The sequence below is a fragment of the Lygodium microphyllum genome, chromosome 16, assembly GCF_053477565.2.
Source record: "Lygodium microphyllum isolate KBCC chromosome 16, Lygodium_microphyllum_v1.1.10, whole genome shotgun sequence".
Taxonomy (NCBI): domain Eukaryota; kingdom Viridiplantae; phylum Streptophyta; class Polypodiopsida; order Schizaeales; family Lygodiaceae; genus Lygodium; species Lygodium microphyllum.
This window is the reverse complement of record NC_141150.1, coordinates 91,670,785-91,685,520: the sequence shown is the minus strand read 5'-3', so window position 1 is coordinate 91,685,520 and position 14,736 is coordinate 91,670,785. Positions and strand designations below refer to the sequence as shown.

At 39.1% G+C, this 14,736-nt stretch overlaps 1 protein-coding gene across 1 annotated transcript; it reads left to right on the top strand.

Annotated features, from left to right (window-relative positions):
- The first annotated feature begins 1,692 nt into the window (after positions 1-1,692).
- Positions 1,693-3,982, top strand: LOC148023113 (tetraspanin-2-like). Its single transcript, XM_087696109.1, has 2 exons — positions 1,693-2,536; positions 3,423-3,982. The coding sequence occupies exons 1-2, from the start codon at positions 1,964-1,966 to the stop codon at positions 3,744-3,746; spliced, it is 897 nt and encodes a 298-aa protein (XP_087552235.1). The 5' UTR covers positions 1,693-1,963; the 3' UTR covers positions 3,747-3,982.
- Positions 3,983-14,736: the final 10,754 nt, after the last annotated feature.

Sequence of the window (14,736 nt, the reverse complement as noted above, 5' to 3'; positions counted from 1 at the left end):
TTGTCCTAGGGACCAAAGTGTGTGCAATTGTGTCTGTGTAGCTCTATGTGCGTGGGTGGGGGGGTTGCACTCATGTGTGTGGACTCATCTACATGCAAAATTGCATAGCCTAAGTGGTGAAATCCTCATCTCCTTATGAACATACCAAGATTTGTACCTCATGGGATACATCTTGTGTGAAATACATCATAAAAAATGAGTAAAAGAGTTGCAAGGTTATTAAAGCATTCTAAGAGGAGACATTGGTACTTGTGTGTCTAGGCAAAAGGTATGTGAATATAAAACAACTATTCCAATGTCTATTCATTTTGCATGTTAGTACACCATAAAGTTCTTTCACAGAAACATTATCTTAGTTATATTTCACATCCTACACTTAACTATGGACATAAAATGTAATTAAACATTTTATATTGTAAACATGTAATAATGAATTAAAAATCTATTTCGAACGTGAATCATTTTGTTTTATTTGTATGTTGTGCTTTTGTATTTCTTCTTAATCATCATGATTTTCATGCATCGCATGGTGTGGAACCAAAGCAACATGTGTTGAATGAGTAATTGGTCCTGACACAACAATCTTGTTTTTGAACTTCTTAAACCCTTTTCAAGAGGGTTTAGACTTATGTGTAATAATAATTTTAATTACTAGATATGTTGATTGCAAAAATTACCGATTCACATAAAACACAATTATGTAACAATAAGGAATTGATAGTGAAAATGGAAGAAAAAAATCATATGCACAACTATGTAACCATAAGGAATTCATAGTGAAAATGGAAATAAGAATCATATGATAGTTTGAGCACCGATTCACATAAAACACAATTATGTAACAATAAGGAATTGATAGTGAAAATGGAAGAAAAAAATCATATGCACAACTATGTAACCATAAGGAATTCATAGTGAAAATGGAAATAAGAATCATATGATAGTTTGAGCCTCTTACCACAAGTAGCCCCAAGTGTAATTGTGTGCTTTTTGTTCATGTATGCATGAGGGTACACAAGGCATCTCCTAGGGTGCACATGCAATGTACTAGAGTGATTGCCATGTATACATGCATGCACCATGAAATAAATTTTGCTTTATCATGTGCAAAACATTGGAAGAATTTTAACATGTTCAGGGTGGGCAAGGTTTGTACGTTAGCACTTTCATAAATCATAAATGGCATAAAGTGAAGCTCAAGCAATACATTCTATAGCGAATTTGGGGCCCTAGAGGCGGCCATCTCAAGTGTTAGGATTTGTACCTTAATAAGCTAAGGAAACTTTTCGAGAATCAATGGACACTTAACTTCTATTATATATTTGCACTTGTTTGTGTCTTAAGTGTAGAATGTTGAAATGGATGTAATATGCTACTTTTTGAAGCTATTTGAGTAGTGATAGAGTGCATAGTTAGATGAATTTAAACAATTGAGTGAACTTCTCAAAAAGCATTGTCCTTGTTCTTGGGTGAAGGATTGTCTTTCTTGAACTCTTTCCAAGCTAAAAGGTGAATCCATTAAAACGGTAAAGAAAGAAAAGATAAAGGAAGCTTGTGAAACAATCCTTTTGAGCATGTAAAATGGTTTGAAGTCCTGCATTTAGAATAAAGGGGGTATGAATTGGGGTTAAAGGAAAGCACAAACCGATATCTTCTCTCAATACATTTGTTTTCTTTTGTCTTCTCACTTCCTAGATAAAGCTTTGCAATTCATGTGCATAAGGCATCAGATCTCATTTGCACAAGAGCTTGCTCACATATTTATTGCCTCCAAACTCTCATCTTCTGACAGGAGACACTCCATGCTTCTGAGTGTTCTGCATTAGAGGTTCATCTTCTTCTCCATGCTCTTGGCACCTACTTGTTATTATTTCCTTTAAGTGTGCACGTGGAAGTTGCACGTGTGTGCACGGGCACACACACCCCCCGCCCTTTCATCACACAAACATAGTGTTTGGTGACCATGAGGCCCCAACACCAACAACAACAACAACAACAACAACAACAACAACAACCATACCCTAATCCTAGACCGCGTATGCCAACAAGTGTGTTGCTTCTGATGGTAGTGAGCTTGCTAACCCTACTGCTGTCAATCCCCGTGCTGGTGGTGGGGATATGGCTAGCCGCGAGGTACCATGCAGTATGTGTGAGCTTCTTGGCGGTGCCATTGATTGTGGTGGGGGCAGTGATGCTGGTGGTGTCACTCATAGGGCTAGGGGGGGCAATGGGGAGGAGGGCACTAATGCTATGGGTGTATGTGGTGATGCTGACTCTGCTGATCCTCCTCCTCTTGGCCTTCACCATATTTGCATTTGTGGTGTCGAGGGGGAGCAAGGGGCACCACGTGGCAGGGGCGAGGTTCAAGGAGTACCGGCTGGAGGACTACTCGTGGTGGATGCAGCACCGCGTGAACAAGCACCAGCGCTGGGAGAGGGTGAAGCGCTGCCTCCGACACGACGGCGTGTGCGCCCGCATGGACGACAGATACCCCACCCCCGACCTCCTCTACCACTCCAAGCTCTCTTACGTCGAGGTCATCAATCTCTTCTTTTCTATTTGAATTTTTTTTATTTTAAAAAACATTTAATTAAAATCTTCTTATAATTATAATAAGCCCATTATATGCACACACACACACACACTCTCTCTCTCTCTCTCTTTATTTATTAATTTATTCATTCATTCATTTGCGCTTCAATGGCTTTTTTCTCTCTCTCTCTCTTTATTTATTTATTTATTTATTCATTCATTTGTGCTTCAATGGCTTTTTGGAGTTATTTCTTTAAGTGGTTCTTTTTGAATTGTTTCTTACCACCACTTGTTTCCAATTTATTTGATTTCTCAAGCAACTACCCCAAGTACCCATTTCTACCAACAAATGCGCCTACTTGTTGTGCTTTCTCAAATTTTAAGTGCTTCTAAACGCCACACCTACCTAAACAGCTCAATCAAAACATTAATCCATTCTATTCACTAATTGTTGTGCATCTTTTTATTATTAACAATTCTCTCGCTTGCTTGTTTTAGGCTCTCTTTTTTTTTTTGAAAATGTGAGCTAGACATGTATACTAACAAAAATATAGGACATTAATCTGACCACAATTGTGGAGCAAAATTAACTCCCAACAAGCAATTCAAAATTCTAAAGGCAAAAAGGACCTTCCCTTTCATCATTCCAGGCCTAGCATTGATCAATTCGTTTGAACATAATCACAAAGCTCATTATCAAAATTAGGGCTACATTATGTATTAGCATAAATGTAATCACAATATTTATGACTATAGTTAGGCCTTTCATGATCAATTGAAAGCAAGTTTATAAACCTGGAGATAAGAAATTTCAAGGTGAAAACCAAAGCTCTGCAAAACTTCTAATATTATTGACATGCTTTGCACCTCTGTTTTTGTTCATGGTGTAGTCTGGATGCTGCAAGCCACCAACTTCATGCTGTTACCACTTTGTGAATGCCACCAATTGGGATAACCCTTTGACACCCAATGCTGATGTGGATTGTAACCGATGGAGCAATGATCCAAACCAATTGTGCTATGATTGCAACTCATGTAAAGCTGCAGTAATACGAAATCTAAAGAAGGATTGGCTCAAAGCTGCCAAGGTGGCATTGGCAGTTCTCGTTGTGCTTGTTTTGTTATACTTCTTGGCATGGATTGCCTTACTTAGAGCTCTTGCCAACAAGCTTCTGCACCCAACTGCCCATAGCCTTACTCCTAGGAGACCATAAAAGTAAGAGGCTTTCATATATTACTTGCTCTATTCTAATCCTCCTACATTTTATGATTCCCAATATTGTCATGGTTTTTACTTGATGTGTTATCTTGCTCGATTGCTCATGAGATTCTTCCACCCCATATGATAAGGCTTGATTCTTTTGTATGCACACCATTCTTTGGTGCATGTTACCATTTCCAACAAATAAATTTATTTTTTCGTGTGTACTATTATTTCTTGCAGTATTTCCATTTACAATTCTTGTGTACTTGTAAACACACTCATTATAATAATAGTCAACAAGCTCATTATCCAATGGGGAGAGAGAGAGAGAGAGAGAGAGAGAGAGAGAGAGAGAGAGAGAGAGAGAGAGAGAGAGAGAGAGAGAGAGAGAGAGAGAGAGAGAGAGAGAGAGAGAGAGAGAGAGAGAGAGAGAGAGAGAGAGAGAGAGAGAGAGAGAGAGAGAGAGAGAGAGAGAGAGAGAGAGAGAGAGAAGCTAGCCACTATCTAATTTTGTATTTCCAAAGTTATCTCAATGATGTGCTAGTTTATTAGGCACATCCTACCAACATATCATTTTATAGTGTATGAATTTTACTTGACTAAGTCAATTACTTTACTGGTGGCTACTCGTTGAAGTTAATACAACTAGTCTTTGAAGAACTATATCCTCTTAGCCTACCACTTGAGTAATTGAACCACTGCTTATGCTTAGAATGCTCGATCTCCCTTCTTAACAATCATTACAACAAATTATAAAGTAAATTTTTATTTATCACTTGAATGTCTTAACCGCCCTTTCTTCTTGAGGTCGAACACTCTTAAACGACTTGTTTGTAGTTCACAATGAGGTAAACTCTTAACGTATTCACCTACGTAAGCTTCATGTTTCTTGAAGTGTACTAGCTTATGTGGGCTTCTTTCTACCAATTTTTAAACCTAGACCAATTTTTGAAGAGAGAAATACACCTAGGAATGTATATTTTTTTGTCATTATCTCATCACACATAGTTATGCACAAGACAATAGGAGTGGAAAAGGACACAAAAATGGGTAAATTAGGAATGATGATTTAGTAGTTCACATCACACTCAAAGCCAAAATTTTAATTGCATTAGATGACAATGGAAAATCACTATAATAATTGAGATAGCATTTGCGAACTGGACTAAGATACACCACAATTGATTTACCATTGACCATTGATGGTCTTGCAAAAAACTAGCCTTGGCCTCAACAACCTTGTCAATCACTAGTATAAGCAATAAACAAGTGAAAGCCACCCTTGATCGAGAGAAAACTTGCTCAATATTATAGCTACTAATCCTAATTCATGCTCAATTGCTATTCTTTTCTATCATATTGGCTTCCCCTCCCTCAACTCCTACATGTGGAGGAATAGCATCATGATTGAGGAATAATTCATGATGAGAAGCTTACAGATGACATGCATTGAGGTTTAAGGGGTTTTCTCACTTCATGGTGATTTGGTAAGCAACCACATTGTTCTATAATAGGTTATGTGGGTGGGTGGGCTCATAGTGATAGTGTAAACTTAGCTTAGTTTACTTCTTGCCATCATTTGGTGATTCCATAAATTATTAGTTACAATATTTATGAATGGCATTTGTGAATGCAAGAGTCTTGAGCTCCAGTCATCTTTGTGATGTCCCTATTTTGTGTATAAACCTCCATTAAGGGTTATAAACCTTAGCTTTATTTGAGAATTTTAAGATTTGTTTAACCTACCTACTCATGAACCCAAAATCCAACCATCAATTTGTGAACCCACTAACAAAAAGATGAAGATGCAGAGGATGATGCTAGAGAAGAAAAGTAGGATGTACCTTTCCTAACAGTGCTAGAAAGGTAACATTTGGTAGTTGCTTGGATGCCCTTCCTTTCAGTAGCACCATCTAGATCTCATGGAATGCACATACTTAGTTAGTTAAGTGGTTTTCAAGTCTAGCTTATAAGCAAAGCACTTGACCATGATCCACTCACATCATCTTGAGGTTCCTATGACTTCTAGGTCTCAATCTCAACATTCAAATGCCCAGTCGAGAAGAGTCGCTTTGCAAACAATAAATCAAGACTGAGAGAAGACTAGCATTGCATAGTAAGACAAGGGGAAGTTGCACATCAATCCCTCTATCGTAGCATAATCTCACTTTGGCACCCAAAAATGATTCTAAGACTCAACACTAGGTAGTCGAATGTTTCCCTCTATTCTTATGTTCCATTGATTAAGCCACATAACTAATTAGGCCCACGTAGCAATAGACTACTCCCATCAGGGGAGATGCTCACCTACTTCTCACTTGTATAGCCAAAACTATTTAATTTCCTAATTCAGTCTTAATACATTGTTGGCACATTTAAAGATAACTTCCTTAGTTATTTCCTTATAGTATTATGTAATTTTAGGACATTAATATAAAAACAAGGGAAGAAAGTCCTTTAAAGAAAATCTTTTATTTGAAATTAATATTCTCGAGCCTTATTCGTGTCCTTACTCCAAACTTACGGCCTTCTAGTGCTCATACTAGACTTGTGGGGACCTCAACCTTCATCCTAGCTCACAATGAGAATTACTAGCTAGAGAGCCACTAATTCCTCCTTGTTGTAGGAGCAAAGCTCCCCCTTTGGATGACCTCTATCAAGCATCAATCAACATGTTAGGAAAAAATGGTTCCTAGTGTGGGAACCCTCACAAAAAACTTAATAGAGATCAATCTTGCCCATCACGTCCATTTGTAGGGACATCTAATTAGTATATCTCAAGGATAGAATATGGAAATCGGTCTAAGCTAAGAAAACCAACCTTCCTAGAGAAAACATTTCTTTGAAGGTAGTAATCAATCCCCCCACCATTTAAGGTGGAGAAAATAAGCATGATTTCAATCACTACAAAACAATTCTTTTTTAAAATTTAGGTTATCTCCTTTGTTTGTACATGAATTTTTATTTGGTAATTTTTGATAATTATTTAAAGAGGCTTAGTTTATCCCACTTTGGCTCATCACTAAGGTAATTCTCAACATGCTTCCAAGGTTTGTCTAGGCCCTCTTTCCAAGATGTAATTAAGGTCTACAATGGGATTTTTCCTTCGCAATGGCACATGGAGTTGTGGCTTTAATCTAGTTATGATTTTAAGAAACCTATTGGTCTAAGGTGACTAATCTCTCACTTAGGCTTGTGTTCTTTGGGTGCAAGGTTAAGGTTTTCCCCTATTCTTGTCGATGGGATTCTATCTCATCCCATCCTAGCTTGGAATCTTGTAGCTTTATAATAAGAATTTGAGTATGCTCGAGAAGGGGTTGCCTTTTCATGGCTAGCTTGTAGACCCATCATTCTTGAGAGGTTTCTAAGTTGACTACATCTAAAGCTACTCAATTTATTAGTTCAATTCTTTGACCATCTTAGAGGGTGTCTCATAATTAAATTTACTTGTTCACATAATTAGTTATTCAAACCATAATCTTACACTATTGTATAGGAGTTATGTAACCTACATAGTCACTAGATTGAATGCTCTTATGCATCATTTCTAAGAAATCAAGTGCACACTATTCTTTCTACAAGATTCATTGGGATGCCACATTTTGAGTTTCTTATGATTCTCTTATGCATCATTTTTCAAAACTCATTGTGTATATCCTTTTATGAGATTAATTGAAGTCTAATTCTGTGACCCTTTCGTGAGAAGAAAGAGGGATGTACTTGGAATGTTTATGATCCCATGTATCATTTTAATTTTCATGAAACATGTACTTGTGTGCATTCCATGCATTATTTCAATCATATGCAAGATCTTTAATCTAGTTTAGTTTTACAAGTCAATGCACAATAGAAACTAGATTTGATTCCTTTGCTATTCTTATGCATTGAGACCATCCTTGTGACGAATGAGCATGACCTAGGTTCATCATAACAAAGAAGAGAATTCAAAAGAGAATTGAGAGTATATTGGGTGATTGAGAGTATAGAGTCATTCATGAGCATCACTCATGAAAGTTAGCCCCTTGTGGAGAGAGAGAGAGAGAGAGAGAGAGAGAGAGAGAGAGAGAGAGAGAGAGAGAGAGAGAGAGAGAGAGAGAGAGAGAGAGAGAGAGAGAGAGAGAGAGAGAGAGAGAGAGAGAGAGAGAGAGAGAGAGAGAGAGAGAGAGAGAGAGAGAGAGAGAGAGAGAGAGAGAGAGAGAGAAGGTTGAAACTATTTAGAGGTTCAAGGAGAGAGAGATGAGACAAAGCACTTGGCATTGCTCAATAATCTGAAGGTTGAAAGGAGCTCCATTCACATTGTAGATGGAGTATCTTGCTCAAAGAGCATACGTGGAGCCATAGTTGCTTGAGTCTTTTGCTCTCCTTATTCTCCTTTCATTCTATGTGTTAGTCTTTACTTCAACAACACATGCATTCTGGAAACATCTTCATCCTTTTATTATGGTAGTGTCTTGACTCGTGTGAGTGTCCCTTACTAGATCAACATCTCCTCTCAATGATTTAACATACGGATAGCATGGGGAAAAAGCATCTATGGCCTCTACATAGGCTTGAATTTCTAGAGATTGGCCAAGATCTTGAAGTCAAGCTTAGTGATTGGCTTCTCGAGTGTAGGTATGAATATTCACTCAAAAGGGGATTATGGATCTCCATGGATGGTTGATAGACCATCCATTGTCTACTCTAAGCATTTCACTCAAGATGGAGAGGAAGAGAACTCTCTTTCTTTTCTATTTGCTTCCTTCATATCCACCTTTTTAGCACTCATAATAGATTCTACAAATCCATTTTTTTAAATTATTTTAAGCTTTTCACATTTCTTCAATCGATGGATTTACATCCTATTTTAGGCTTCTTTAGGCTTTAATTCATTGATCTATTAATTAATATCATTATATTAATTTTCTATATCTCTTTTGGAAACCTAACAACCTAAATTTGGCTTACTTAAGCTTAAATAAGTTTAAATAAATTTCATTTTATTGCTATTCTATATTCATCTAGTCAATAGCTATTATTGCTATTATTTTATAATCATCTAGCCAATAGCTATGCAATTATCTAATATGCTAGCTATGTTTCTTAGATATTTTTCTTGTTATTTTAATATTTAATTAATATGTAAAATGGTAGTCTTCAACTCTTCTTTTTTGCTACTTATTACAAGCTCAATAGTAGTTGTATCAATTTTAAAAATAAATTATGAAAGGTTGATATCAAATGATAGCTCATGGCTCATAACCATGATCATGGGGTAGTTTTAGCATTACTAATTTAGTTATTTTGGTAGTTATCTATTTATTTTGATAATTATTTTGATCAAACTTTCCAAGCTTGAATAAGTGGAGGTTCCATTTGCTACATACATCTATATAAAAGAAGAAGGTAAGGACTCTGCAATCTAATGCATATTGCATGTACCACGGACCGAATTGTCATCCCCATCACACTTACAAAGACATTAAAAAACCAAACCGTAAGGACTTAAATCAAATTTTCCATGAAGTAGAATATATGAAATAAAAAACATCTTATATAATTTTTGTAATTTCATTCTTAGAAAATAAACCAACTATATTTTTAAGGATATGTGCCAATAAAAAGTATAGGTGGTTTATGGTATTTGCTCTTAGAAAAAAGAAACAATGTTAGATTATACAAAGTATTGAAAATTACTTCCTATGTAATAACGTTTCAACATATCCATGGGCTAATCAAGAGAAAAGTAATGTTATATCATATCAAGTTTGGAACATTACCTTCTATTCTAATGAAGGAGACCTAGGAGAGAGGAGGGAGAGAGGAGAAGCCTGCAAAGAGGAGAGAGAAAGAGGGAGAAATACTAGCAGAGAAGAGAGAGAGAGAGAGAGAGAGAGAGATATATATATATATATATAATATATATATATATATATATATATATATATATACAAAAAGAGAGAGAAAGAAAGGGAGAAAGCCATAGAAACTAGGAAAAACATGAGGAGTCAGTTCTTGATAATACTTGGATGCTGTAAACTAGGTCTCTTACCCCTTTTAACCTCTAGTTCTCAAGCATCTCACTCATTATACTCCATGTTGACCCCAAAAGCTTTTGTTCTCAAAGATAAAAAACAACTAGAAGGACTTACCACAGTGGCTAGGGAGTGGGGCTACAGAGTAATGCTCTCTGATTAGCATTAGAAGGAGGAAATTTGATGGATGGGGAGTTCATATTCAAGAAAAAGTGGGGTACAAGGCTATATATAGTTGATATGCATGCATTGGGCATGGGTACAAGGGAATAGAGCCACCGATTCATTTGAAATGAGGACAGAATGTGCCACATGTCAAAATGTAGCTTATGATAAGCACTTTTAGTCCATGTATGAAGCTCTTAGCTGGAATTAATATAGGTACAAAACTATCCTAAAACAAGATGCAATCTGCATGATGTCTGGGGTACAAAATAGAGCATATCCATCTAGTCTTCAGCCCATTGGCCTCTCTTAAATAGAAAAACTCTTCCAAGATAGTGGCTATGTGCCAAGAGGTTTCTTCCAGGGGTAGGCCTTGCTATTTGATGAGGTATTCCTCGATGGATCAAGATCTCTAGTGTTTATCTTGTTGCCCAATGATTGCCTCACGAATATACCGAATGATGCCTTCTTTGTCTATGGGAGGTAACTCTTCCATAGAGTCTACTTAGGTTTTGATGAAGGGCTTTAGCTCGTTGGCATGAAACACATTGTGAATATTGGTGGAGGGGAATTCTAACTAGTAAGCCAAGCCACCAATCCTCTTTAGGATTTGATAGGGGTTGATCTAGGTTTTTTACAAACTGGATTTCTACCACAAAATTTGGCCAAAACCCCTATCAAGAGCCTTACCCATAGCTTAAACCCTATATCTTATCACTTTGGGTTTACTCTTCAAGCACTAGGTATGCTACATTGCCTCTTGGTTATGATAACTCTAGCAAGTGGGGAAACAAGTTCTTAGGAGGGATGTCAATGTAAGGGGTAAGAGGGATGTATTATCTTAGTGAAGGTGAAAATGGATTACACCTAGGGGTTGAGTGAGTACATAGAACTTTTCAAAGGACTAGCCTCCAACTACACGTGGGTTCCACCTGCATCACCAAGATTTGGGATCTATCACCATCATTAGAGGACACCTCACCCTTGTACACAAGTCAATGTTCACACCATGGTGTCATTTGGATCTTACACAAAAGCTTACAAGCATGGACCCCCTTTGTCACATGCTTATATGTATTTATATATATATAAGAAACTAAAGTCAAAGCAGCTTTTGAAAGTCATTTTTTATCATTTCAATACATCCCAAGGGAAATCAAATTTCAAGAATATTCTTATGCATTTCAACTAGTCTACAAAGTTGCAAAATAAACTTTTTTCAGATTCTTCATCGATTTGAAGTTACGAAGGCGCAGACTGCTGGCTACACGCAATTTTCTTCTCTTTCACCCTTATCACATCAACTTTCCATTTTATCCTTCTTGTAAATATATTATAATAATGTGCTTTGAGCACCCACCTCTTGTAATCTAGCTCTCTTTTTCTAGCTTGTCTACCACCACCCTTGGCTTCTTGCATGATGACCAAGGTGAAGACTTGTCCCATCCACTATTCTCCATATTTTCAAAGATGTCATACATCATCTAGGATTATGTTAATCAAGAAGATTAGCTTAATCTAATCCCTCATGAAAGCTATATAAGGTGCCCATGGAGATATAAAGGGGACAATGACAAGCATATGAGATCACTCTAAAACACCCTCATGCTAGTCCATCTCTTTGAGGTAAGCTATGAGTGAGTCTATTTTATTATATAGCATTCCATGAATACATAATTGCAAGCTTTCTCTACCTCTTCTCCTCTCTCTCTCTCTCTCTCTCTCTCTCTCTCTCTCTCTCTAATATTCTAATATGGTGTCTAGATCATATGTACTCTCTTCTAATTCTCCCTCTATATTCATACTTAAACTTATTAAGTAAGACTTGACATATGCTCTATTAGTGGGGAATCTTTATTTTCTCATGTTATACATATGTTCATGGGAGAAATTAGGAGCCATCACCTCTCTTAACCTTCCATCATCTTCATTTCCTTTAAGATGGGCTACAAATTCTCTCTCGTGAAGTTATGTTTTGGGTTTTTTCATTCTCTTTGAGGAAAGGGATGTCCTAGCCTATCCTCCCTTTGGCTAGGTGCCCTTCTTTAGCTCTATTAGTGAGGATTGGAGGTTGGGTGGGTAAGAGCCAACCCAGTCATCTTTTCAACTCTCACTTTTAGTGCCCCCACTAAGGACTTCTCAAGCTACACTCTACAATTTCTATGAAGGAAGAAATATCTAAGGTGTTCTACTCTTGACTACTACTTAGTAATCTATCACAGGATAAGATCAATTAGACTAGTCTTTCCAAGCCCATTTGTTTGAATCCTTACCTATACAGTTTCCTACAATGCAACCTTAGGTCAATAGCTAGGCCACACACATAGGGGAACATGTCTAGAATGAATCTCATGATCCATATGCACAATCATCATCTCAAAAGGAGATAAACCAACAACAATAGTAATAGGTGTAACTAAACAGGCTTCTTTGCATCATATGCAATAGTTCAACAGTGGAGACGTCTTGGGACAACATTCCCATCATCGACATTTTATAATTGATTTTGAGGATTTGCATAACTAAATTACAATCATCTTCAATTCAATATATTGCCTTGTTGTAGTAGGCTTATCTCCAATTCAAGTAGCTTTTGCTATGCTAAAAAAGCATGCAAGTCCTCCTTAACAACTCAATTGTCCAAGCCCTTCAGGAGGAACGACTGGTGGTGGTGGCGGTGGCTGCTCCTGCTCCTGAAAACCCAACTCCTTGAGCTCCACAGTGGAAAGGCCCGTACAACGCAGGTAGTAGAACTGTTGCTCTTTAGTTATTCCTGTACTTGTTGGAAGCTCCCACTCTTGAAGGCCGTATCTTAGCACCTGGGTGCTTAGCTCCAACTTTCTTTTTACCAGTTCCATTGTATCATCGCCCTCAGCTTGCGTCACGTGGAGCACTGTCTTGAGAAAGGCCTGTCGCTGGGTGGCTTCACCTTCTTGAACCTCCCAGTAGAGCTTTTCCACTTGGGCCATCCTTTGCTGGAGATCACTGTATTGCTGCATCAATAGTTTTAGGTTCCTTTCTTCCGCCACCAGGCTCTGCTCCTCATCCTCCAGCCTTTGCCTAAAGCGGCTTTCATTGGTTTGGGCTTCCTTCGTTTTCTCTTCTAGCTGGTCTTGCAGGGCCTTTATCTCTCTCCGTCTGTCAGCTTACTGCCTTGAGACCTCTAGCCTAAGGGCCGTTGACGTCTCCTTTTCTTTCTCTAGTTCCAGCAGGGCCACCTTCTTTTCTTCTTTTGCCTTGTCCAGTTGTGACAGTAACTCGGCCATATATGCGTCATAGTCTGCAGCAGGTATGGGAGTATTGGGCATGGTGGTTGATGCCTCTAGCCTTTGTCATTTGGGGTCTTGCTGTGACTCTGCATCTGCAGCAGCGGGCCTTTTCAATCAAGTTTCAGGGACAATTTCGGCCACCTTGCTCACTAGCATCTGCACCATGGTCATGAGCTGCGCCGCGTCGAGAGGAGGCGTGGGTTGTGTAGCTGTTGCGGTCGTAATTTCAGCTGTTGTTGGCACAAAGGAGGGAGGGAGTGGATGTAGGAGGGACTTGCCCTTGCCTACGACCACCGGTGCTGCTTCCACACTTGCGTTGGCTTTGGCTTTATGGCCAGGGCTTGCGGGTTCGAGTTCTCCACCCCCATGGGTCTCTTCCACCGACCTTTGGGTAGCTTCTGCCAATTCGGCTAGTTCCTTGAGTCGCTGCTCCTCAGCTTCTTCCTCTGCCCTTCTTTTCCTGTCCTCTTCCGCCTTCTTCGACTCCTCTCCTATTCTGGCGAGCTCCTCCTCCTCTTTCCTCCTCCTTTCTTCCTCGGCCCTTCGAGACTCTTTTTTAGCTTTTTTGATGTCAGCTTGTTTTTCCTTACTTAATTTCTCTTTCTTCTCCTTCTGTCTCCTATCACTTTTGCTTTGTTTTGCGGGTTTGGTCGCTAGTGGAGGCGGCACTTCCTGCTCTCCCTTGTCGCTTACTATTCTTTCGCTTGATTCCCCTCCTTCGTGGCAAGCCGAGCTTTGATGCACCGCTTCCTCCTCCATGATGCCCTCATTCTTTATTGCTTCGTCTATGATGGCTGTCAGGATGCCCCTGTATCTGATTGTAGCTACTTTTGACGCAGGTTTCTTCCTTGCGGAGCGCGCTGTTGAGGCAGGGGACTCTCCTTCTGCTGGTGCTTCCGCCGGAGTGAGGAGGGCAGCTGAACTTTGAATGGTCTTCTGTATGAATCCATTCCAGTCTATTTCTTCAGGGGCTCCTGCTGCTATGCTTTCCAACAATGGGACCCCGATCCTGTTCATCAGCGCATTGTAACGTTGGCCCGAGAAGAGGGTATGGATCATTTTTGCTTGTAGTTTCACTGCTGGGTCTAGGATGTCAGCCAAGCTGATTCCATCCACAGTATGCACCCCTTCTTTCTTGACCCCCAGCATGGTGTAAACGTCTCGCCTCGGCCTTCTCTCTTTCTTTGGTACAAGCCCCAGGGCCTTTTCTATGATCGTTGCATTGAGGGGCACTTCGATTCTCCTTTCTTGCTCCCCTGTCCTTACTGTGATGGTGCCACAGTTCCTGCTTTTGTCGAAATTCCTCAGGAAATCCATGCACATGCTGTAATCCACCGCCTGCCCCACCTTCTCCATGTACTTGTGGAGATGGCATCTGTCCACTAAGTCTTTGATCGTGGGCTCCTCCATGATGGCTTCGTTCGGATTCAGTGTGTGCTTGAAAGTGAAGTGAATCCGCGCGTCTCGATGGTGATGCCGAATTTGGTCATTTCCTCTTCTGAGAATGGTAGTTTGCCTCCTTTGTCCTAACCTGCCATGGTGGTGACCTATC